General features: G+C 49.2%; 1 protein-coding gene across 7 annotated transcripts in view; it reads right to left on the reverse strand.

The window, feature by feature from the left end:
* Positions 1 to 21,874, reverse strand: part of WDFY4 (WDFY family member 4) — a 301,239-nt gene that overhangs the window by 168,640 nt on the left and 110,725 nt on the right. For all 7 annotated transcript variants that reach the window (XM_070615433.1, XM_070615417.1, XM_070615438.1 and 4 more), the window contains 9 exons: positions 21,561 to 21,672; positions 20,661 to 20,851; positions 14,416 to 14,568; positions 9,137 to 9,210; positions 6,695 to 6,856; positions 6,012 to 6,103; positions 4,101 to 4,200; positions 1,906 to 2,111; positions 1,010 to 1,179 (listed from right to left, as the gene is read on the reverse strand). In XM_070615433.1, coding sequence (XP_070471534.1) covers positions 1,010 to 1,179; positions 1,906 to 2,111; positions 4,101 to 4,200; positions 6,012 to 6,103; positions 6,695 to 6,856; positions 9,137 to 9,210; positions 14,416 to 14,568; positions 20,661 to 20,851; positions 21,561 to 21,672 — 1,260 coding nt within the window. The remainder of the gene's footprint in view (positions 1 to 1,009; positions 1,180 to 1,905; positions 2,112 to 4,100; positions 4,201 to 6,011; positions 6,104 to 6,694; positions 6,857 to 9,136; positions 9,211 to 14,415; positions 14,569 to 20,660; positions 20,852 to 21,560; positions 21,673 to 21,874) is intronic.

The raw sequence follows: 21,874 nt of genomic DNA on the forward strand, positions 1-21,874 counted from the left end.
GGAAGAAGCTGGGTGGGAGACACAAGCCAGGGGCCCCACTGAGAAGGGGCTTGATGCCAGCAGTGGAGTCTGAACCTGATCCTGCAGCAATGGGAGCCAATGAAGACTCGGATGCAATGCAAGTGAGTGAGTGAGTGAGTGAGGGGATGGTGAGAAGGTGTGTGCAAGGAGTGTAGACTCTTCTTTGGAGAAACTTGGCCAAGGAAAGAGAGAGAGTGATAAACAGGACAGCAGTTGGTCAAGAGTGTGAGTCAAGGGGGTAGCTTCTGGTTTTAGGGGGGGCCATCACTTAACAGACAGTGGTCTACGTGGAAAGAGTCAATAGAAAAGGAGATGCTGAAAATACAAAAGAAAGAAGGGGTACAATAGGGTGAGTCACTCAGGAAAGGAGTAGAAGGAATCCAGATCAGCCTTGAGAAGCTCCCCTTTGCCAGTGACAATGAGAGAAGGTCGTGAAGGGGGTCATGGCACAAACACGTGGTGGAGGGCCGGGTACAGCACCAATGTCCCCTCGTGGGCAGCCTCCACTCCCGCTATGAGGTAAGTCGTCTGAGCACAGGGCAGGTGGGGGCCAGAAGACTCAAGAGCCTGTAAAGTCTATATTAGAATGTAGGGAACAGCGGGCATTACTAAGGTGAAGGGGCATGTCTTTTCTGAAGGCACAAACCGAGGCTCCAAGTCTGTGGTGGCAGCAACTCGCCTCGTCCCACCACCCCACCATCATGTGACTTCTCCAGCTGTGGCCAGAAGGAAAAACATTTAAAAGTGGGACTGACGAAAACAGAGACCTGCTGGGAGGGGCGATGGCATACAGAGGCCAAGGGAGCCAAGCATATGTGAGGAGCTAGCCAAGGGGTGTGGGACTGCTAGGGAAAGAAGTGGGTCAGGACACCACAGGAGTAGGAGGTGGAGGGAGGAAGAGGTGGAGGGTCTTAGGCAACTGCCTGGGTCGCATGGAAGCAGAAAACCCAGCGTATCACTCCCTCCTGAGGGCGCCCCATGAACCTACCTTGGGCCCATCCCTCAGCTCTGTAAGTGGCGTCTGTAGGAAGAAGGTGGCCACGATGAGGTAGACTTCCGGAATATGCACATGGTGGGCCAGAAAGTCGTTCAAGACCCGTAACCCAGGGAGCAGGCAGGGGCTCTGGTCAGGCAGGGCGGGCTGGCTCTTGAGGTTGTCTATTGATCAGGTGGAAGAGGCACAAAACCCGACAGAGAACGACTGCTGTTACTTCTGGTCAAGGCGGGGATTGAGTACATGGGGGAATTCCCTGCCATGCACCCATCCCATAGAAATGCAGGATAGAAATGTGTGTCATACGCACATGAGCACCAGAAAGTACTCAGTGCGAATTCCTATTCCTGACGTGCCCATTCATCCATTCGAAACCAGTTACTGATTTAGCGTCTACCACCTTAGAGGCAACAAGGCAACAAGGACACAGTGTTTCAACAAAATATTCACAATCCCTGGCCCTCAGGAAGAACATACCATGTCGTGGGAGGGACATCAAGCAAGTAAATATCAAATAGATGCTTGTGAATTGCAATAAGCACTGTAAAGGAAAATAATAGGGGCGAAGAGAGAATAGCAGAGGTGCCGTGATTCAGGCAGGACCGTCCTCTCCTCGGGGAGGTGGCATTTGAACTGAGAGCTAAAGGATGAATCCCCACCAGCCAGGAGAGGTGTGCCGATGTTCTGAATTGGGGGAAACATCCAGGAAGAGGAAACGAGCCAAGGAGGCTTTTCAGGAAAAGGAAGTCAGGGGGCGATGGGGCTGATCAGGGTCAGGGGTCAAGGGGATCCTACAGCAAGGAGCTGTGAAGGTCGCAGGTGGGGAGGAGCCTGGCGGAGCCTCACTCATTGCCCATGATGAGGTGGCGCCCTTCCTTCTGGAGACTCACCCATCACGATGTCCACGCCCTCAGAGCTGCGTTCCACCCAGGAGCCTACAGACAGGCCATCTTTAAATCGCCCGCGGAGGGAGGAACTTGACAGAAAGTGCAGCAGCAGCTTCAACCCCAGCACCGTGGTGCTGGGGTGCAGGTGGCCCTGTACAAGTAGCAGGAACCAGTCCGGCCCCAGGGTCAGGAACATCTCTTCCTTCGTCCTGGGGAGTCAATACATGCAACAAATTATCTCCCAGTCCATGAGCAAATGACAGGTCCAGAAAATATGAATAATGGCTGGCCTCGCTAGCCACCTAGGAGAGGCAAGTTAAGGTTACCATCTGGATATTACTTAGGGAAGCACATGTTATATTTTAAAAGAATGATAAAATAAAACGCTGGTGAAATTGCTGCGAAATGGATGAATTTGTGTCTAACGGCTGAAGTACAAGTTGGTCAAAGCTTTTCAAAGCAACTGGAAACTGTGTCAATAGATGCAAAATGTGCAGCCTCCTGGATAGTCCTCCACTAATATTCATCCTTACACAGTGTCTGTCTAGTCACCCAGCTAATTACATCAATATAGTCATAGAAAACACATAACAGTGATTTACCTCCCTTTTTAAACACACTTGTCAAAACTAATCTAAATGGAATAGTCCGATATTTACGCATCTTTATCAGTTTAGGCAAAAAAAAAAAAAAAAAGAAATACGTGATTTAAGTGTCATTTTCAAAACTGAATTTTAAAATGATGAGTCTGGAGGATACAGACTTGGTAGACAATGCAGAACTGGAGGGCAGGGAGGCTGGCAGCCAATCAGAGGCAATGGTTCAGCAAAGGACCCAGCCTCTTGGGAGCCAGAGAAGGATGCATCTGTATGGGGCAGTGTTCTCGGCACAGGATGCCAGACTAACCCCAGTGAGGGAGTGGCTGGTGTCCAGTGAAATGAGCACTGGACTAGGAGTCAAGAGACTGTCCTCTCTTCCAGCCCTGCCTCTGATGTGTTCTAACTGGATGACTTTGGCAGAGCTCTTGATGTCCTCTGGTCATTTTCCTTGATGGTGATGACGACGGTAATGAGGTTGATGGTGATGATGGTGCTGGTGGTGATGGTGATGATGATGATGATAGCATTTAGCTCATGGAGTATTTATAGTGTCTCAGGCACCATGCTCAGGGCTATCTATATATTAATTTCCATCTATGGCAGGTGCTATTTTTATCCTCGTATATATGAGTAGAAGACAGTCATAAAGGGCTTAAGTAACGTCCCTGAGGTCCCTGGAAGCAGAGCTGGAATCTGAATCCAGGAGGTCTAGACGTCAGAGCCCAGGTGCTTAAGTACTACACTGCCTTCCATTCCAAAAAGATGGAAAAGGAAGGGGTTAGACTAGCTCATCTCCAAGGCATCTTCCAGTTCTCTCATGCTTTGATTCTAGGAATGTAAAAACTTGTAGGCTGGTAAATTTTTAAACACTACTTGCAAGGCTGCTTTACCGAAGGGTGACTCCCCATCTCGATTTCTCCCTCCCCAAACACACATACACGCTGAAACGTCAACTCAGCGAGAGCAAGGATCTGGACCGCCTGCTCAGTACCGCATCCTTAGAGCGAGAAACAGTGTCTGGCACACAGTAGGGGCTCAACCAATAGTTGAATGAATGAACACCTTCAGGGTTGGAGGTGAAGCAGGCAGACCCGGAGAGAGCTAATGAAATTTACGATTCCACATTGTTTTGAAAGTTAATTGAAGGCAGAGTCTTCTTTTTCCAACTTGGAGAAATAACTAAATAACTAACAGCAAATAGCAGAAGAATTTGGCAAGCCTTTTCCTTGATAGATGTTATTTAGGGTAACCATTTCTCCATTCTATTGTCTGCCAAGTCCAGGACATCAAAATCAGTAATTGTCACAACTGCCAGAACAATAACAATTACACTATAGCAATGGTGACAAAAGGAGTTTATTGTAATTATACCAAATCTGTTTCGAGTTACTCACGGCCATTAAACATTTGCATCAGAATATCTTAGGGCAAGGTCTGCTTTATTGGGTGGAGAGAACATAATTTTCTTTCTGTCAGTGCAGGAAACACACTGCAGAACACTGACTCGGAGATGCTAAACTTTTCATTAAGAAAAGGTTTTAATACCTCACTCTGTATGAGGCGACCTTGTGCCAAATCGCTCTTCCTGGAGTTACTTACTCAGAGGACAGATGAAGCTGGGAGGAAGATATTACACTGAGCAGCATCTCCAGCAACTGGTTTCTGAGCCAGATTGTCTTTCCAGATGTTTGGCTTCCAGCTACAAAAAAGAAAATTCAGATTTGAGAGAAAACGGATGGAAAGAGACACCATATTTGCCCCAGTAAGCAATTGCATTCACCAAATGCTTAGTTCACCCAGGAACTGGGGCAGGAATGGGACTCAAAATTTTGGCATTCCAATTCTAGACTTCAACTTTTCACGCAACGCTTGAAAAGAATTTCAGGAAATGTTCCTAAAGTTCTCTTTAACTAGAGATGTTTTCGGTGTTCCCCATTCCTTCCCCTGAATCCTAAAGATGATAAAGTCAAATTTATCTCCCAATAGAAGAATTTTTTTCAATTATCATAAGCTGCAACATTTCTTGAGCACCGACTGCATGCTGGGTATCATGCATTGGGGGGGCAGTGGGAGCAGAGTGCTGAAGACTACGGTCCTCAGTCTCGACTCCGGCTCTCAATTTGCTCCCAGGCTAGGCCTTTGGCGCGTCTATGTTGCACTAAAAATAGAACTTGAATTGTAGCAAGAGGTATATAGATCCAGCGGAATAAGAAGCTTTACTTGATAGCCCTGCAGGATATTTATTAGCACTGTCTTAACAGAAGATGCTCAGTTAGATAAAAGTTTCAGAATGGAGTCCATATAAGAAAACGGGTTGACTAATAACTCCCATTGGCTCCTTGTCCGTTCATTCATTCCTTTGGTTGGCCAGTTATCTTATAACCAACTCAGAGCACACAAGCTACAGAAATAGGACTCATGAGGCAGCTTGGCTAATTCGAGTCATGTTGCCCTCTATTTGGATCCTGACCCCCATCTCTTATAGAGGTCCTAATCTCTCTGAGCCTCGGTTTCCTCATCTGCAAAATGGGAATAGTAATTCCCACTTCTCAGGCTTGATGTCATTTATCTACTTTGAGTAATGCTGTCCAAGAGAATCCTCTGTGATGAGAAGAATGATTTTTATCTGCCCTGTCCAGTGCGGTACCCGCTAGCCTCATGTGGTTATCGAGCACTTGGAATGTGGCTGAGGAGTTGAATTTTTAATTGCATTTAAAATTTTAAATAACTGGAATTTAAATTTAAATGGCCGCCTGTAGATCGAGGGGCCAGACTTGGAGAGCGCAGAAATGGAGGGCCTAGGACAAAGTGGTTGGGAATTGCTCCCTTCACACCTGTCCTAGCAGGCAGAATGAGAAACATGATGCAGCCACTGTTCTGCACTTGGCTGGGGAGAGAGAGACTCAAAGAAACAAATCACAAAGCTGTGTGTGAAAGTAAGCCCAAGGGGGAGAGTAGCACAGAAGAGGTGACTTAGCCTGGCTTGGTGGCACTGGGAATGGCTAGTCTAGATGGGTGAGGTAGGGAGAGGGGTGCGGCAAGAGAGGCATTTCTACAGAGGGAGCAGCATGTGCAAAGAATGGACTGAGGGCAAACCACCACACATTAGGACCTGCAAGTGCTTCCGAGTGTTGAAGTTGGGGCTCAAAGGGGGAGCAAGGGTGGGGGAGATTCAACCAGGGAGGTAGGCAGGGGCTGGAGCACGAAGGCTCCCACTTGGTGGTCTACAGGAAACTGAGTTTTCTCCTGGAGGCCCTCCTTGGAAGCCATTCTGGTTTGTGTAGGAAGAATACACAATTTGACTTGATTTGCAACCTTAATCATAAAACTGTGACCTCACAAGCCACTACTGTGGAACGACTGCTCGGGGGGGCGGGGGGGGGTGCCTTCCCCTTCTTTGCCTCCTCAGCCCTTCCCTCTGCAAAATGGCCCCACAAGGTGCGCCTCTCGGGGGCGCTGTAAGAGCCACCTCGCTGCCTTCAAATTGGAGTCTGCGGACGGTCTTCTCACCAGGCACGGAGGGGTCCGGGGCTCCATCCACACAGATGTGCTTCTCGCTCACCGACGAAGGCTTGAGGGTGTACACAACAAACAGCCCGATTCTTAATGCAGAGAGAGAAGGATACACTCAACCGTGGGCTCAACCCATGTCTGACGAACACACAGAGAGGCATCCTACACAGATCCACCCAAATGTGGCTTCACGGCAGGATTTGAGGGGAATTGTGTTATTCTATGATCAACGCAAAATTGGCAGGCTTCTAAAATCTGTCAGGACTCATAGAGCTCTTCCAGATCCATAGAAAGGATAGCGATGAGGACGGAAAAGGCCAAATGTCATACCAGCTAGAACGTCCTTTGGGAAGTCTACAAAAGGCAGACACGTTAGGTCATCGGCCAGTGGGGATGGTGTGCTTGTGGAAATTCTTGAATTCTTGGCACAGTAAGTGTGTCCAAGCTCCAGGGAGCAGTGAACATATAGCCCTGAGGGGGCAGCTAGCAGACCCACTCATTTCCTGAACTCTCAGCCCTGAACAGAAACCCCTAGAAGGTCCCAAGGAAGTAGAACCTGCCACTGCATTGAAAGGTGGTGATGCTGTGTTGAGTGTGTTGAGGAGAGACCTGGGACCTCTCTTCCCTCAGAAAATGGTCCCAATGCTCTGCCCTTCTCCCTGGGAAGCTTGTCACAGTACCTGAGCAAGTCTTGGATGCTGAAGTGGCCCCTCAGCTGACAGCCCAGGATGGCAATGATGGTGGGGATCTTGGAGGGAGTGAGGCCCGGCTCATTGAAGAGGAAGACGAGCTTGGGTATAAGCTTTGCCTGGTGAGCGACTTCAGCATTCCTGGGTCCTTCCCTGGTGAGCCCAGGAGAGAGGCAGTAAAAGCTTTTACTGGAATGAACCAAATTTGCTGTGTTTCTGCTGAAAAGGTTCCCAAGGCTGGGCTTGCTCTGTGGCCCTCTGACTCCAATGCCATCTTGGCAACTTGTCAAAATGCTGTCAGACACCCATCAAGTATAGGTCTGCCAAGTGCCCCAGTCGCTCCGGGATGAGCCTCCCGTACCCTTCCACCCCACGGAAGCTGCCTTCAAAGACAACCCCTAATTACTGACTTTTCAATTCAGGGAAAACTAATGCAGATCTCAGAAAACTCAGAACAAAGACAGCCAACTGGCGCGCGACCGCGGAGTGCTTCCCAACAGCTGGGGCGCGGGCCCAGGGAGACCCTGTCTGGGTGCGCACTCTTCCTGCCCTCCCCAAACCACAAAGTGGATGAACACGCCACAGAGAGGCAAAGGGGAACGAGGGAGAATTCAAGCATCCACATCCCCTTCCTTAGAATAATCACAAATCCAATTTCCAGTAAATTCTACTCCCCCAAACAAAGCAGCTCCCAGGGTAAATGTCCATCTCTCAGGAAACAACAGGAAGAAAGTGGAAAGTGGGAAACAAAAAAAAAAAGGTGGAGGAGGGTGAATTGGGGCGGATTGCTCCTTCTTGAACTGTCTTTTCAGTATTAGTATGTTAAATTCTGCCACGCCCAACATCCCCGATACACAAGTGACAGAACCAGCCCAGGTCTGTGCGTGAGTTGCGTCCATCTGGCTCATTGGCTCAGCAGAGAGGATGCAGTTCACCTATAATCTCCCTCATCTTTGTGCTCTTTCTTATCACTGCACACGCAGCCTGTTTTTCTGTATTCCTTCTGCACAGGACTCTGCCCTGTTCTCTGAAATTTCAGTCCTAAGAACTGGGTGTGAAATGGAGTGGGTTTGTAATAGATGTTCAATAATGAGTGGTTGAATGAAAAGATGTTTGCAAACACAGTCAAACCACGCAAGGTGCTAATGATTGCCAGAACAGCCGACCCAAGAGGAGACAGGTGGGCGTGGCTGTGAATATCCTGATGCGTGGGAGGTGCCTTGTACATCAGCTTCCTTGCATAGAAGCGTCCAGTCTCACTTATTCTGATCACTGCCCCTGGTTTTCTTTGGGGGTCTACCTTTTCCTAACTCCCCTCCACCCACTCCAGACGTGAAGTCATGCTCTGGGCCTGGCCACGTGACCCAAGTTGGCCCCCGCGCCCAAGACTCCATCCTATTGCTAGGACTATGGAGTAAAAAGGAGCCCTTTACCCTTGATGACTGTGCTGAGAGGAGGAGATGCTCCGAGGAGCCACCTTGCCGCCATGGGAGGCCTGCCCGAAATGAAGCCAGCGTGAAGAGAACAGAGACAAGATGGGTGACGGACTTCAGATAAAGCAGCGTGAGCGCCACCAGCCGCAGGTGAAGATGTGCTCCGTTCAGTTGTACCAGCCAATAAATTCCCTCCTTCTCCACCTTCCTTTCTCCCTCCCTCCTCCTCTCTTCCTTGTTTCCTCCCTTTCTTCCTTCCTTAAGTCGGCTTGAGTTGATTTCTGCCACTTGCCACCAAAAGATCCCTGATTAATTCAAAAAGTGACTGGAGGAGTCACTTAGAGGGAGAGTGGTGGGGAGGCAAATGGGACAGAGAAATATTTTCCCTCATTGGCCACCTTACTGAGCCCCTGAGAAGGTTCCAGCTGCCAGAGCTCCTCCAGAGGCCCCCAAAACCAGCAGAAATAGACCTGCCCCCGTATGTGAGCTGCTGGGGAGGCATTGCTATAGACTGAATGTCTGTGTCCCCAAAGCTCATCTGTTGAAAGCTAACCCTCAATGTGGAAGCATTTGGAGGTGGGGCCTTTGGAAGGTGCTTAGGTCATGAGGGTGGAGCCCTCCTGAGTGGGATTAGTGTGCGTATAAAAGACACTCCAGAGAGCTCCCTCGCCCCTTCTGGCTCTAGCAAGATGACAGCCGTCTATAAGCCAGGAAGGGGGCCCTCACCAGACACCCAATGTGTCATAGCCTTGTTCTTAGCCTTCTAGCCTCCAGAACTGTAGAAAATAAATTTCAGTTGTTGATAAGCCATCCAGTCTATGATATTTTGTTATAGCTGCACAAACGAACTGAGACAGACTTGCTGCCACCTGGGGACTCAGTGCTCTGGGAGTGGGAGAAGGCCATGGGTGCTAAGCCACTGACCCTTCTGCCTTCTCAGTCCCTGTTCTTGGCATGGGCTCTTTGGTTCTAACCCCCAGGCTGCCAGAGCCCAGCCTACCTTGGTGATCGAAGGATTTCCACGAGATGGGAAAAGAGGGAGAGCTCCAGGTTGTCCGCAGTATTCATCCAGAGCTGGAAGACAACAGACACAGGGTGAAACCAAGACGTGTGTTGGAGAAGCATTCCAGGCAGTGTGAGCAGAGAGGGTGTTGGACGTGGTCTCCTTTGGCTTGGAATCACTAACACAATTTACCAGCTCTGGAATCAGACCAGCTCCCCCGACACCTAGAACGTAGAGGATCCCTCTCGGGGGAAAGCTCAGACACCGTTCTCCTCCTTCCCATCTCTTCTGCAGCATAGCGCTTCATTTGGGTCAGAGTCCAACCAAGGACTGGTGGGGGTACTAACCATCCCCTATGTGTGCCCGTCCCTGGGCCCCACAGCCCATGTATTCACCCATCAAACACATCTCCTCCTCACTGGATCCCACAAGGCAAATACTAGTGTTCCCACTTTAGAGATGAGAAAATAAAGACTGAGACAGATCCATTGAGTGACAGGTCCCACGTGCCATCAGCAAGTGGTAGGTCTGGAATCAGAAGCTGTGTCTTGCCTTTCAGGTTTTATGCCATATCGACTACACACCCAACTTCTGCATGCAACACTTTCTTAGGTTCCTTTATCCATAAAACCTGCAGCACAGCCACATTCCCTATTCATAAAACAGGAACGTGAGGGACACACAGATGTGAAATACACTGTGATTCTGAGAGTGGAATTTATCACTTGGGCTGTTTTCATTCACAGTAAACAAAAGGCAGCTGCTAACCATCCTTCTGGGGCAAAGTTGATGGCCCCAGTTGATGGTCTTGTTTCTGCTCCCCCTTAGAGAGCTCTACTATTTCTGATCTCTAAATACTGACATTTCCTAAGGCCCAGAATCCAGAAGGTTCAGGCCCACAATTATAAGAGTGCCTTCATTTAGCAGCAAGAAGAGTTCACACTTAGAAATGATACTATTTGCTGGAGGCAAGAAGTGCCATCAAAGTCGTAAAATGATATCTTTATCTGTGTGTAGTAGATAAGGAGTGTGAGGCCGAGAGAGACCGAGTGACTGGCCTGGGGCCCCGTGGGTTTTAATTGGCAGACTGGCTCCAGTGACCATGGAGCCCACCTTCTTGCCTCCACACTGTGTTCCCTCACAGGCATTTTGCAGATGGTGACCCATAAGGTCAAGAATCAACCTCACTTTAACCAAGCAGGTGGCCATGGCTTCCATCTCTTACTTAAGAGGGAAAGTCAAAGAACCCCTGTGGACACAAGTTTACCAGGAGGCCCATGAAGGCAGCAGTAGCCAGGCATGGCGCCCAAGGTACGTGTCTGTAGGACCCCAAGAACCCTGCACATTTGGAACATTCCTGCATGAAGCCTGTCATTGAATAAATGATGTGCCAGACTCAATGCTGGGAGCTGGAAGAACTGAGAAATTAAAACATGCGCCTCCCAATCTAGCATGTTCCAGCACCCCTTACCCTCCCACAGAAGCATACCCCCACCTCCTTTCCAGAGCTTGGAACAGTGAGAAGTCCCCACAGCACATCTGAGGTGGCCTAGCTCTTTTAAACATTACTTTACGGAACACCAAATATCTGAATTTGGGGAAACGTGAATAATTGAAGCTTTTGGTTGTTACCCTGTGTCACATAAACCCCGTGCTAAGGACTGAGTTAAGAAGTCTGGATTAAATTTGTTTGAATATCACACGGATGATGTGTCAAATTCCACCCCTTCTCTCACTCTCAGTGAGCTGGCCTGTCCCTTTTTCAAGAAACCAAAGCCTAAGACTTGAATGCCCTCAACTTCCCGTCTCCCCCACCCCTTGCCCCTGTTTCACAACTTCCTGTCTCCCCCTCTGCTTCTCATCCTCCTGTCCCTCTCCTCCTTCACTCCAGCCATCATGAATCCTGGCCCTGTTCCTGTAACTGACTCTCTTGTCTCCAAACCCCTCCTCCCCTTCAAGGACTTGTCCCATCAAGAGGTGATTCTCCCACTGGCCCATTTTAACCACCCCTTTTTCACTTCTTTCTCCTCTTCAATCTACAGTCAAACTCATCTCCTGTCTTAAGTCCTGAAACTCCCTCCCCTCTATTTTCTTCTCTTCTTTTCTTCTTCAAAAGCCCACTGACTGTCCACCAGCCCTCTCCACTCTAGGCCTCACTTCTGATCCCACTATTTACTTGTCACCAGGCCTGTCAGTGACCTCCAAGTGACCTCCAAATACCAGGCACACACCCTTGCTCTTACTTGACTTGATGTGGACGGACATTTGGGAAACTTTTCTTCTGTTTGAAATCCTGTCCTCTTAATCTTTACATTGTACTTTATTTCATTTTGTTTTACTTTGTCTTTTAGCTTCTGGTTTTTATCGGTCGCTTGTTTTCTTAACCCCAGCTTTAAAAGCACCAGCTCCCCTGAAGGGTGGTTTACACTGCAAGGGCGTGGGCTGGTACCCATGGTCATTCCAGGAGCAGGCAGTTGGGGTACAGTGGGGTCCTGCCTGGGTAAGTCCGGGGCCATGCTGGTGGCAAGGCTGCCTTTGAGCCAAGCTGCCTGAGCACGGCCACAGCACTTCAGAAGGGGCGGCTGTGCAGCCAAGACACCCTGTCTCGTTCAGCAAGGTAGTCCGTCTATTTATGCCCATCTCCTTTCCCATGGTGCACAGGCAGCCCATCCTCCAGGCCTCACTGGCTTCCCCCACAATCCTTTCACCCGTCTTCAGATCTGGGTCCAGGGTGGTCATCCTGGCCTGGTTTCAATTAGCTCCTATTTTATTTAGGATTTTTGTAGCTGTATTTATCAATAAGATTGGCCTATACTTTTTCACTTCCCATAATGTCATTTTTGGGTTCCGGTATCAAGATTAGCTCATAAAATCAGCTGAGAGTGCCCCCTTTTCAGGTCCTGGAAGAGTTTTTAAGGCTGGATGGCCCATTTCTCAGCTGGTGGAACTTCCCTACAGACGCCCAGAGCCTGGACTTCCCTTGTGGATGTTGTTTCCTTGTTTGTAAGATTTTAAACCCAGGATTCAATTTATTTGATAGTTATAGGACTGTTTGAGTATTTTATTTCTTTTTGAATGACCTTTGGAAACAAATTTTCTTGGAGATTTTGCTCAAAGGAGCTAAGTGTTCACATTTCCCGGCACGAACTTGCTGACTCTGTTTTCTTGTTACCTTTTGAGTTGCTCGTCCCTCCCTGCGTATCCCCCGTCTTCCCTCCTAATTTAACCACGTTGTGCCTCCTGTGTCTTTTTTCTTGACCAGTCTCCACAGGTTTGTCTGTTTTGTGAGAACCGGTTATTGGCCTTGTTGATCCTTTCTATGTTTTTTTCTTTCCTATTTAATTTATGTTCTCGTCTTTGTTTTTCTTTCTTTCTTTCTCTGAATTTTGTTTCGTTTGTCTGTTTTGAGATTTTGGGGGGGGGGGTTTGGGTTTTTTTGGCCCTTCTAACTTCTTGATCTGGAGGCTCCTTTCGTTAATTAAAAATGTTCTCTTTTTTTAACATACACATTGATGACCATAAATTGTCCTTTAAGTCCAGCTTTCAGCAGCTCCCCCTCCAAGTTTTGATGTACGGTCAGGCACCACATAAGAGCGTTTCAGTCAATGATGAACCACCTGTATGATGGTGGTCCCATAAGATTGGTACCATATAGCCCAGGTGTGTAGTAGGCTGTACCGTCTAGGTTTCTGTAAGTGCACGCTCCGATGTTCGCACAGCCACAAAATCGCCTAACACATTTCTCAGAACATACCCCCGCCACTAAATGACACCTGAGTCGATAGTGTCTTCCTTGTCATTCATTCTATGTCACTTCTAATTTGGATTATAATCTTCATTGATCCTCTTCTTTACCCCACTGCCTTTGCTGCAGTTGAGGTTCCAAAATCGTCTACTGGGATTTCTGCAACAACCTCACGACCTCTTTGCCTGGGGCTCTTGCCACCAGAGTTGTAGACCTAAAATAAAACTCTAACATATCGTTCTTTAGTTGACATTCTCAGTTATCAGCAGTTTAGCAAAACTTGTCAACAAACCAAAAATTGTTTATAAAGCCTGTATCCTAATAATTCAACTTTAATCATTATAAGGAAATATTTTCAAAAGTAGGGGAAACGTATGCACATAAATGCTGTGTATAACAGCATTCATTCATAAGAACAACATACAGAAATAATCTGAGAATCTGACAATAGGAGAGTGACAAAGAAACCCGGAACTCCCTACAGCACAGATTATTATTCTGACCTCAGAGCAATGCTTGTAAGAGTCCGTGATAAAAATTTTTAAATGCTTATATTATGTGAGAAAAGACAGGAGTCAAAATAATACCTACACTATGATGATGACTATGATAAAATATGTATATTATGCATAGAAAGTACAAAAAAGGATTGCATTCAAGGTTGACAACAGATGTCCGGGGCTCACTTTTTTTTCCCCCCCTCACTTTTCTGTAATTTAAAATAATCTGTGATGAACATATATTATTTTTTAATTAAAAAAAAACAGTTTTAAAATACTTCCAGGGACCTCAGCATGTATTGGCTAAAGGGCATGTCCTGCGGCTGAGCATTTTCAGCCTGGCTTCTCCGTCTCCCCCTCCAGCCTCCCCTCTACCTGCAGCAAACGCTCCTGCAGGTGCCCTCCCAGCCACTTGCTCGCAAATCCCATGATTGCTGTCATCCCTACATGTGTGCAAATAGCATACCGTCCACCTGGAACGTTCTCCCACTGACTGCTTTCTGCCAGACTCAGCCCCAGAGTCCCTGATCCGTAAATCTGCTCTGCCTGCTCTCTCGCTCCCACTCTCTCAGAAGCCCTGCACCTGCGTCACTGGCACCCAGCACATTGCAGTGTCAACCTTGTCACGTCCGGGCCCAGGCGGCTGTGTAGAGAGGCTGGCTCCTTGTGCTCACAGTGTCTCTAGGACACTGCCAGTGCCCGACCCTGGGCCAGGGGACACTTGGTATGCTTCATGGATGGATGGATCCGCCCACCCAAAGAAGCTGCAATACTTGTCACTTAGCCTCAGTCATCCCTTTAAAGAAGACTTTGTAAACAGCAAAGCACCATCCAAATGGATTACTGGGATACGTTTTTTTAAACCCTCATATATATATAACCCTCCAGCTTTAAAACCCTTTTGGGTTTGACCCCCACACCAGCCTGCGAGGGACAGACGATGGTCTCCATTTCACACACGAGAAGACTGAAGCCTTTCTTTATCATCGCGCGCACACTCCTGTAGGGCTGATGACCAGCCTGCAGTTTACCTCAAAGTTGCAGAGGATGTGCTGGAAGACGCCAACGTTGGTGATAGCAGACGACCCGAAGCCCAGTTCTGCAGTGCCAGCAATGGAGAGGATCAGCTGGAAAATGCGGTGGTTCAGGAGAGTCGTCTTCTTCCTCAGCAGAAACGCCATCATCTGGAACGGTTAAGACAAAGCGGTGTCCTCAGGAATACGGCCTGAGGACTCTTTCCCCTTCCCCTCACTGTTCCTGCTGCACTTTGGGCGGCCCAGCCTGGAAAGCCTCTGCTCTCTGGCACCCCCTCCTTTGTTCCCCTGTTCTCAGAAGAAAAACATACCCAGCCTCTGTGGCAGCTTCCCCCTCAGCGTTCACCCTTCTGTACTTGCGTGACTTGACCTCTCACTGGGGACCCCCTGCTCCTTCCTGAATCTTCTGCGTTTCCAGACAGCCACCCTCTCCTGGTTTCCTCCTACATTTCTGAGTGCTATTTCTCATTTTCCTTTACTGGATTCTGCATTCATAACCATCCCATAAACGTCGCTGTATCACCAGGAAGCCACCACCTACCCAGGAACCCAGTTACACTCAGCATCACTGGAGGCTGCAGCCATGGACGTGCCATCCTCCTGTGCCAGAACATGGGAAACTAGCATCCTGCAGGCACCCATACCAGGATGGAGGCACTGGGATCCCAGTGGCACACACCTGTCTCAGAGGCTAAGAAAATGGATCCCACCAAGGCTCGTGTCTCTGTTGACCTCAGTCACACAAAAGTCAGGCTGCGCAGCCATCCATGAGCATCTGCGTTCTCATCTACTCATCCAGATTCTCAGTTCCTCCATAGCTTAATTCCCTATGCCTGATCTCACACAGTCCACCCCTTCTCCCTATCTTCCCAGACATCCTCTTTCAACGTGCCTTTGGGAAGTCTTGCTTGTTGTTTTGGACTGAAAGTTTGTGTCTTCCCATAATTAGTATGTTGAAACACTGTTCCCCAATGTGATGGTATTTGGAGGTTGGTCCTTTGGGATATAATCAGGATTAGATGAGGTCATGAGGGTGGAGCTCTCATAAATGGGATTAATGCCCTTATAAGAATCACAAGAGAGCTTGCTTCCTCGCTCTGCTCCTTGCCATGTGAGGATACAATGAGAAGTCGGCCAACTGCCATCCAGAAGAGGGCCCTCACCCAACCTAACCATGCTGGCACCCTGACCTTGGATTTCCCAGTCTCCAGAACTGTGAGAAAATAAATTTCTGTTGTTTATAAGACACCCAGTCTATGTATTCTGTTATAGCAGCCCGAAGTGACGAAGACAACAGTGATCAGAAAATACTCAATATCTTTTCAGACTGTTCCAGTCACTTCTTTGACATATCTAAAACCTGACCACGCCCCCACACCCACCAGGACATAATTAGGATGGCTGAGAGTTGCCTGAGAGAAATCGCACACATAGGCCGACTGGCTTCACTTTACATTAATAATGTCAAATGTTAAATTAGAACTCATTTGACCTGGCAGTCCAACCGTTTTTCTAGGAAGCTGGTTTTCTCATCTTAAAGATGAGGATTTCATCTCTTCTTCTCTCTCCCCCAACTCCCTTCCCCTCCCTCACCGGACCTCGTACTCTGCTGAGAAGATAGACCCCATCAGACGTGCCCACTCTTGTCTTCCCATCACCAGATCCACGAATGCCTGTGTTGTGCTCTTTCCTGTCACAAGCAGGGTCTCCATCCACCTGGCCTCTGGAACCCACCTCTCACCTTCTCAAGGACACTGCTTCTCAGGATAGCTCTTCTCTTCCAGTTTCATCCATCTCTCTCTCTTCTCTCACCTCCCTCCACCAACAAATATGCTGTACTATTTCTTACCTTAAAAATAACACTCCCTTCAGCCCTAATCCCTCTAGTTTGGACCCCATTTCTCTACTCCTTTTCAGAGGGAAATTTCTGGAAAGCACCTTAGGCAAACTGTGACTCCATGTCCTCCCCTCACATTCTCCTTTCAACCCCCTTCAGCTGGCTGCTGCCTCCACCTGTCCACCGGCCTTGGAAAGGCCACCAATGACTTTCAGGCGCCAAATCCAACAGGGACACCTCTGTCCTTAGTTTGCTTCGTTATTCATCAGCATTTAGCCTTGTTTGACCACACTCGCCTTCTTGAAACACCGTCTTCTTTCAGTTTCTTTGACAACATTTTCTTTAGTTTCTCTTCCCTCTTTCTTCTCAATCTCCTTTGTTGGGTTTTAATCATATTTCCAACCTCTATGTGTTAGCTTTCATTGCTTCTTCCTCAGTCCTCCTCTCTCCCTACTCCTCTCTTTGCCTATTTCACCAGTTTCCGTGGATTAAATATCATCATGATTTATGCCTCCAGCCCCGTTGAGCCCCAGGGCCATCTATCCCACTTGATATCTACCTGTGACGTCTCACAGACATTTCAGACTTGCACGTCCCAAAAATGTCTTCCTTCCTGCGTGCAGCATGCTGGGTACACAGCACCGGCTGCTCTCCTGTGCTATCTGCCCAGACTCCTCACAAAGATCTTGAGTCTCCCCAGGTCAGAAAGGTAGTCTCAGAGCGAGCTGGTGTCATCTCAGTCTCCTGCTCCAATCTCACTGCTCTGACCACCTTCCACACTGGTGTCAAGGTCATCGTAAAGCATCAATCATTGCATTCCCCTGTTCCAAGGCTTCTCATGACTGCTCATCACCTCTGAGACAAGATCCAGAGCTGGTCCTCCCCCGTCGCCATCCACGCTTACTGTGCACTGGCCCGCAATCATCCTTCCTCCCAGCCGTGTGGAGAAACCCATACAGGATCCCACAAGTTAGTCTGGAACACCATCCTCCTTCTTTTGCCACGCTATGAAAATCCGTCTTATAAAAATTGGCTGGATGTTGCCTCGTTTGAGAAGAGGATGATAAATAAATTTGATAGAAATAACAGAGAGGAAGGTTTATGCTTTCATTATGCTCTCATATCCAATCAGCAAACCAGCAAATGGATACAACGTAAAAGTCTAAAAAATTGATTCCATCCGCTCCTGAGCAAACTGCTTCATGGAAGACCCTTGTTCTCTCACTGACTCATTCCACAAATCCTCACCGAGAACCTCCTGTCTGCCGTGTGCTCTTAGGGTGCAGCAAACAACGAGCAGCCCCAGTGCTTGCCCCCATGGAGCATGCGTCCACGGCATGAAAAGATCACAAACACGACAACAAGTAAATATACATCATGCCAATGAAGAAACAGAAAGCAAGGGAAAGCATCTAGAAAGGGATAAGGCAGGACGAGTTCTATTTTATAAAGAGCAGTCAAGGAAGGCCAATAATAATAGTAATAATAATAAATCTTCTTTCTTTATTCAAACCTGCCATTTCTTACCTCTCCTACCACCGCCCAGCCTCCCCTTCTGATTTTCCCTGAAGACATAGATCCCTGAAATGTTTCTTTTTTCAAGCTCTAAGAAGAGTTTTACAATTTCCTTCTTCTGCCTTCATGCGTACAGGGACAATAAATCTCTGAGTCTGATGGGTTTTTTAGTCAAAGTATTTGGGAATCTTCGCCTCATGACAATAATATTTTTCTGTCCACCCCACCAGACAGTGCTGAAGGCTGAGTGTTTGTGCCCTCCCAAAATTCATTGGTTGAAACCTAATCCGCAGTGTGATGATATTAGGCGCTGGGCCTTCGGGAGGTGATTCAGTCATGAGGATGAAGCCCTTGTAAGTGGCATTAGTGCCCTTAGAAACGAGACCCCAGAGGGCTCCCGTGCCTCTTCTGCGTTGTGGGGACAGTGCAAAGATGGCTGGCTATGAACCAGGAAGCAGGCGCTCATCAGACATCGAATCTGCCGGCACTTTGATCTTGGACTTCCCAGCCTCCCTGTCGGTGGTTTATAAGCCACACGGTCTATGGTATTTTTGTTACAACAGCCCAAACGGTCTGAGGCAGACAGGAGGTTCCATGGAGGGAGAGGTGAAACCCATTTTGTTCATCCATATCCCTCATGCCCAGCACAGTGCCTCGCTCTTAGGAGGGGCTCAGTCAATACAAGTCGAGTCAAAAGATTCATGGGCCACTCCTTGCCTCCACCACTCCTTCCCCAAAAACTTGGCCAACCCAGTCCTCTGGGCCTCCTCTGATCGCCCTTGTTCTTAATGAAGCTCTCTTTGACTCCCCTGCCGACACGTGATGTTGGCCACCTTGGCAGCTCTGTAGCATGTTATCACTCTCAAGGCACAGCATCCGTGAAAGGAGCACGCATTGAGAACTCACCATGTGCCCAGCCCTGCACATGGCGGTGAGGAGACAACAGCGAGCCCAGGCTGGTCCCAGTCCTCTGGGGAGCTCAGAGTTTCTGGGAAGACGGCTGGGGAACCACTGAGTCACACAGAGTGTGGTAGTTCTGGGAGAGACTCTCAGACATGTATTGCATTTGATTTACACCAATATTATTTTGCTGTTTATCTTATTTTATCCTTCTAGATACACCTGTGGGAGCAGGAACCGCTCTGCACTTTTTTGGAAATGTTCACAATAAGTATGAAAATCCCTCACCACGGCAGATATTTATGTGCTGAGCTGGAACAAATCCCACTACTTCTGCCTTTAAGGATATAATCAAAGAAAACTTTTATATACCAAGAGCCCCAATTCGTGAGTTTTAAGGTAAACCCAGACACACCCATACACTTATTCCCAAAATATTTACTGAGTGTCTGTTTGGTCTCAGGGATGCACCGGCAAAGAACATGAAAGGGCTGGCCCTAATCAAGTGCAGTCTGATGGAGCTGAGCCGAGGGCATCATTGCAGCGTCACGTGAGAGTGCCCAGCACTGGGCATGCGCACAGCACCACGGTGGCCAGCAGGCGGCCACACACCCAGCTCAGGGGGCAGGGGACATAGCCCTCTAGCCATTTGAGCTTGGCCCGGGAAGGCAAGAAGGAGTGTCCCTGGAGAGGAGAGGGAGATGGCACTCCAAGCTGAGGCTGCAGGAACACAGAGTCACACGACGTGTTTAGCAACCCATGGCTGTGCAGGCTCTGGGGAGGTGGGAGCGTAGGGTGTGAAACGCTGGCTGGGTGGGAGGTGGGGCTGGAAGGACGGGTTGGGCCCAGTTTGAAAGGCCTTTAGAAGCCAGTCTGAGGACTTGGGGACGCTGTATCAGTGATGGAATGCCTCTGGATAGTTCACACGGGGAGAGCTATCATCGGGCTGTGACGTAGAACTATGACTGCCTTCAATGGGCTGTGAGGGAGGGGCAGGAGGAGCAGCTGTCCAGCTGTGGCTGCAGTCCAGGTGAGAGGGCATGGCCTCAGGTGACACCATATGGCTTTCTTGTCCTCAGGCTCTGATTCGGGGGCCAAAGAGAGAGGAAGTCTCTCTCCCTGTGCCCGGAGGAGCCAGCCACCATCTTTGTGCCTGAGTGACTCTGTCTACGCTTCAACCCCAGCCCTGCCCCTCATGTTTCCTTTCTGCGCTGCCTCCCAGGCACACAGGAGGTTACTTGAGGGCAGTGACCCTATCGCATCTTGCTTGATGGACAGTCAGAGGCAATAACAATCCCAGTGAACGCGGCCGCCGCAGTTACTCTGAGCACACACCCTTCTGAGCAGTCAGCACAGGTTAACTCACTTAATCGTCACAACCCCACATAATACGTGCTGTTGTTCTTCCCATTTTACACAGAGGAGAGCTGAGGCACAGAGAGATTAAGAGCTAAAGCTGGCTAATGTTTATAGAGCACGTATTCTAAGCCAGACATAATTCTGAGCCCATCACTCGTATTAAATGGTCAAGTCCTCACTGCAACCCCATGATACAGCAAGTAGGACAATCCATATCATACAGGTGGGCAAAGTGACACAGAGAGCGTGGGTAACTCATCCAAGGTTAACCAGCAAGTTCGAGGAAGAGGCAGAATTCAAACCCAGCAGTCAGACTCTGCGGCCTGGGCTCTTAGCCATCATGCTAGATGCAAAGTGGGGGGTCGCAAATGATTCTTGAACTCATCAGTGAAAGATGCCAGTAGTCACAGGCAAGTGAGCACCCCATCCTGATCAGAGGCCCTCTCTGGCTGGCTGTCACTTGGCCCTCTGCTGTGGCGACACTGGTCTCAGGCCCCGGGGGCTTTCAGCCTCCCTTCTCCAGAAGTCATGCTAGGGAGAATGTCCATGGGGGCCATCAAAGGTCCTCCCTGCTCCTTGGGGACGCCAGCCCCTCGGGGAGTCCCAGGCTCAGATGGGAGGGTGGGATTACCTGGTACCCACAGATGTGCTGCATCAGGCGGTCACTCATGACGTTGCTGGTCAGGACCGAGTGCAGGACTTTCACAGCCGCATACATGGTGTGGTCATCCGTCGCCAAGGAAATGAGACCCAGGAGGATGGCGGGCCCGCCGATGAAGTCCAGGCTGCTGGCAGCAGGGCTGGAGTGGAACACCCTTACCCCTGAGTGGGAGGAAAGGACAGTCCCTGAGCACGTCACAGCTTCACTGCGGTGGAAAGTGCCCGGCAGCATGCGAGGGCAGATGGGCTGCCACTGCCACTGACCACTCACAGCAGAGGGGCCTTTGGACGCGCCTCAGGCTGGGAGGAAGGGCAGGGGGCTTTGAAGGTCTCAGGTCACTGGGAGACCTGTGTTGAATTATTTCTGGGTCATCAGAAGGCTGAAACTGCCCAGGGGATTTCAGATTGCCACCCTCTGTCTCAGTCCAGAGTGCCGGATGAGCCGGACACCCTCTGAGCCTCGGTTTGCCGGCAGCTCTGACCCCCTCTGGCTGTTGTCTGCTCTTTAGATCCTTGCCCGATTGCAAGGCAACCCACCATCGCTGGCTATTGTTTTCACCCAAACAACCACAACCATTGCCTCCGCTCAAAGGTCCCACTGTGCCCACTAGATAGGCTCCATTGTGCCTAGATGCCAGCCTGGTTAGCAGCGGAGGTCACTCCCAATTGTCAGAGGCAGCAAGGTAAACTGACCCATAAGCAACGTGTGAGGCCAACTCTCCAGCAGGATGAACTCCCCAGCCCTCGCCCTCCCCTTCTTGCTTCCAACACACTCTGCCCTGCCTGCCGCTCCAGAACTCCAGGCTGCACAAGCGATGACAGCCATGAGCCCCTCTTCCCAAATGGCCGAAAAGTCCATGGCCTGACCTACCTAATTGGCCCACAGCCACGGCTCCAACGGTTCGAAGAGAACCAGAGAGGTGGCCAGCACAGTTTCTCAGCAAGAACACGGGCATGGCATTGTCACGGGATGAAATATTCATCTAGAGAAATCGGCAACAATTAGTCCCAAGAAACTTTCCTGGAGAGGAAGAGGTTTGTTCCTGAGCTCCCGGAGGGCAGGCACCCCAAGGCCTGGCCCAGGGCTGGCACTCAGCAAATGAATAATAATTGAACCAATGTCAGGGGGACCGAAGCCAAAATTCAGGGTCGCGGGTCCTGCGTCCCAGGCTGTGGCTTAATCAT

Source organism: Equus przewalskii, chromosome 1, assembly GCF_037783145.1.
Source record: "Equus przewalskii isolate Varuska chromosome 1, EquPr2, whole genome shotgun sequence".
NCBI classification, from domain to species: domain Eukaryota; kingdom Metazoa; phylum Chordata; class Mammalia; order Perissodactyla; family Equidae; genus Equus; species Equus przewalskii.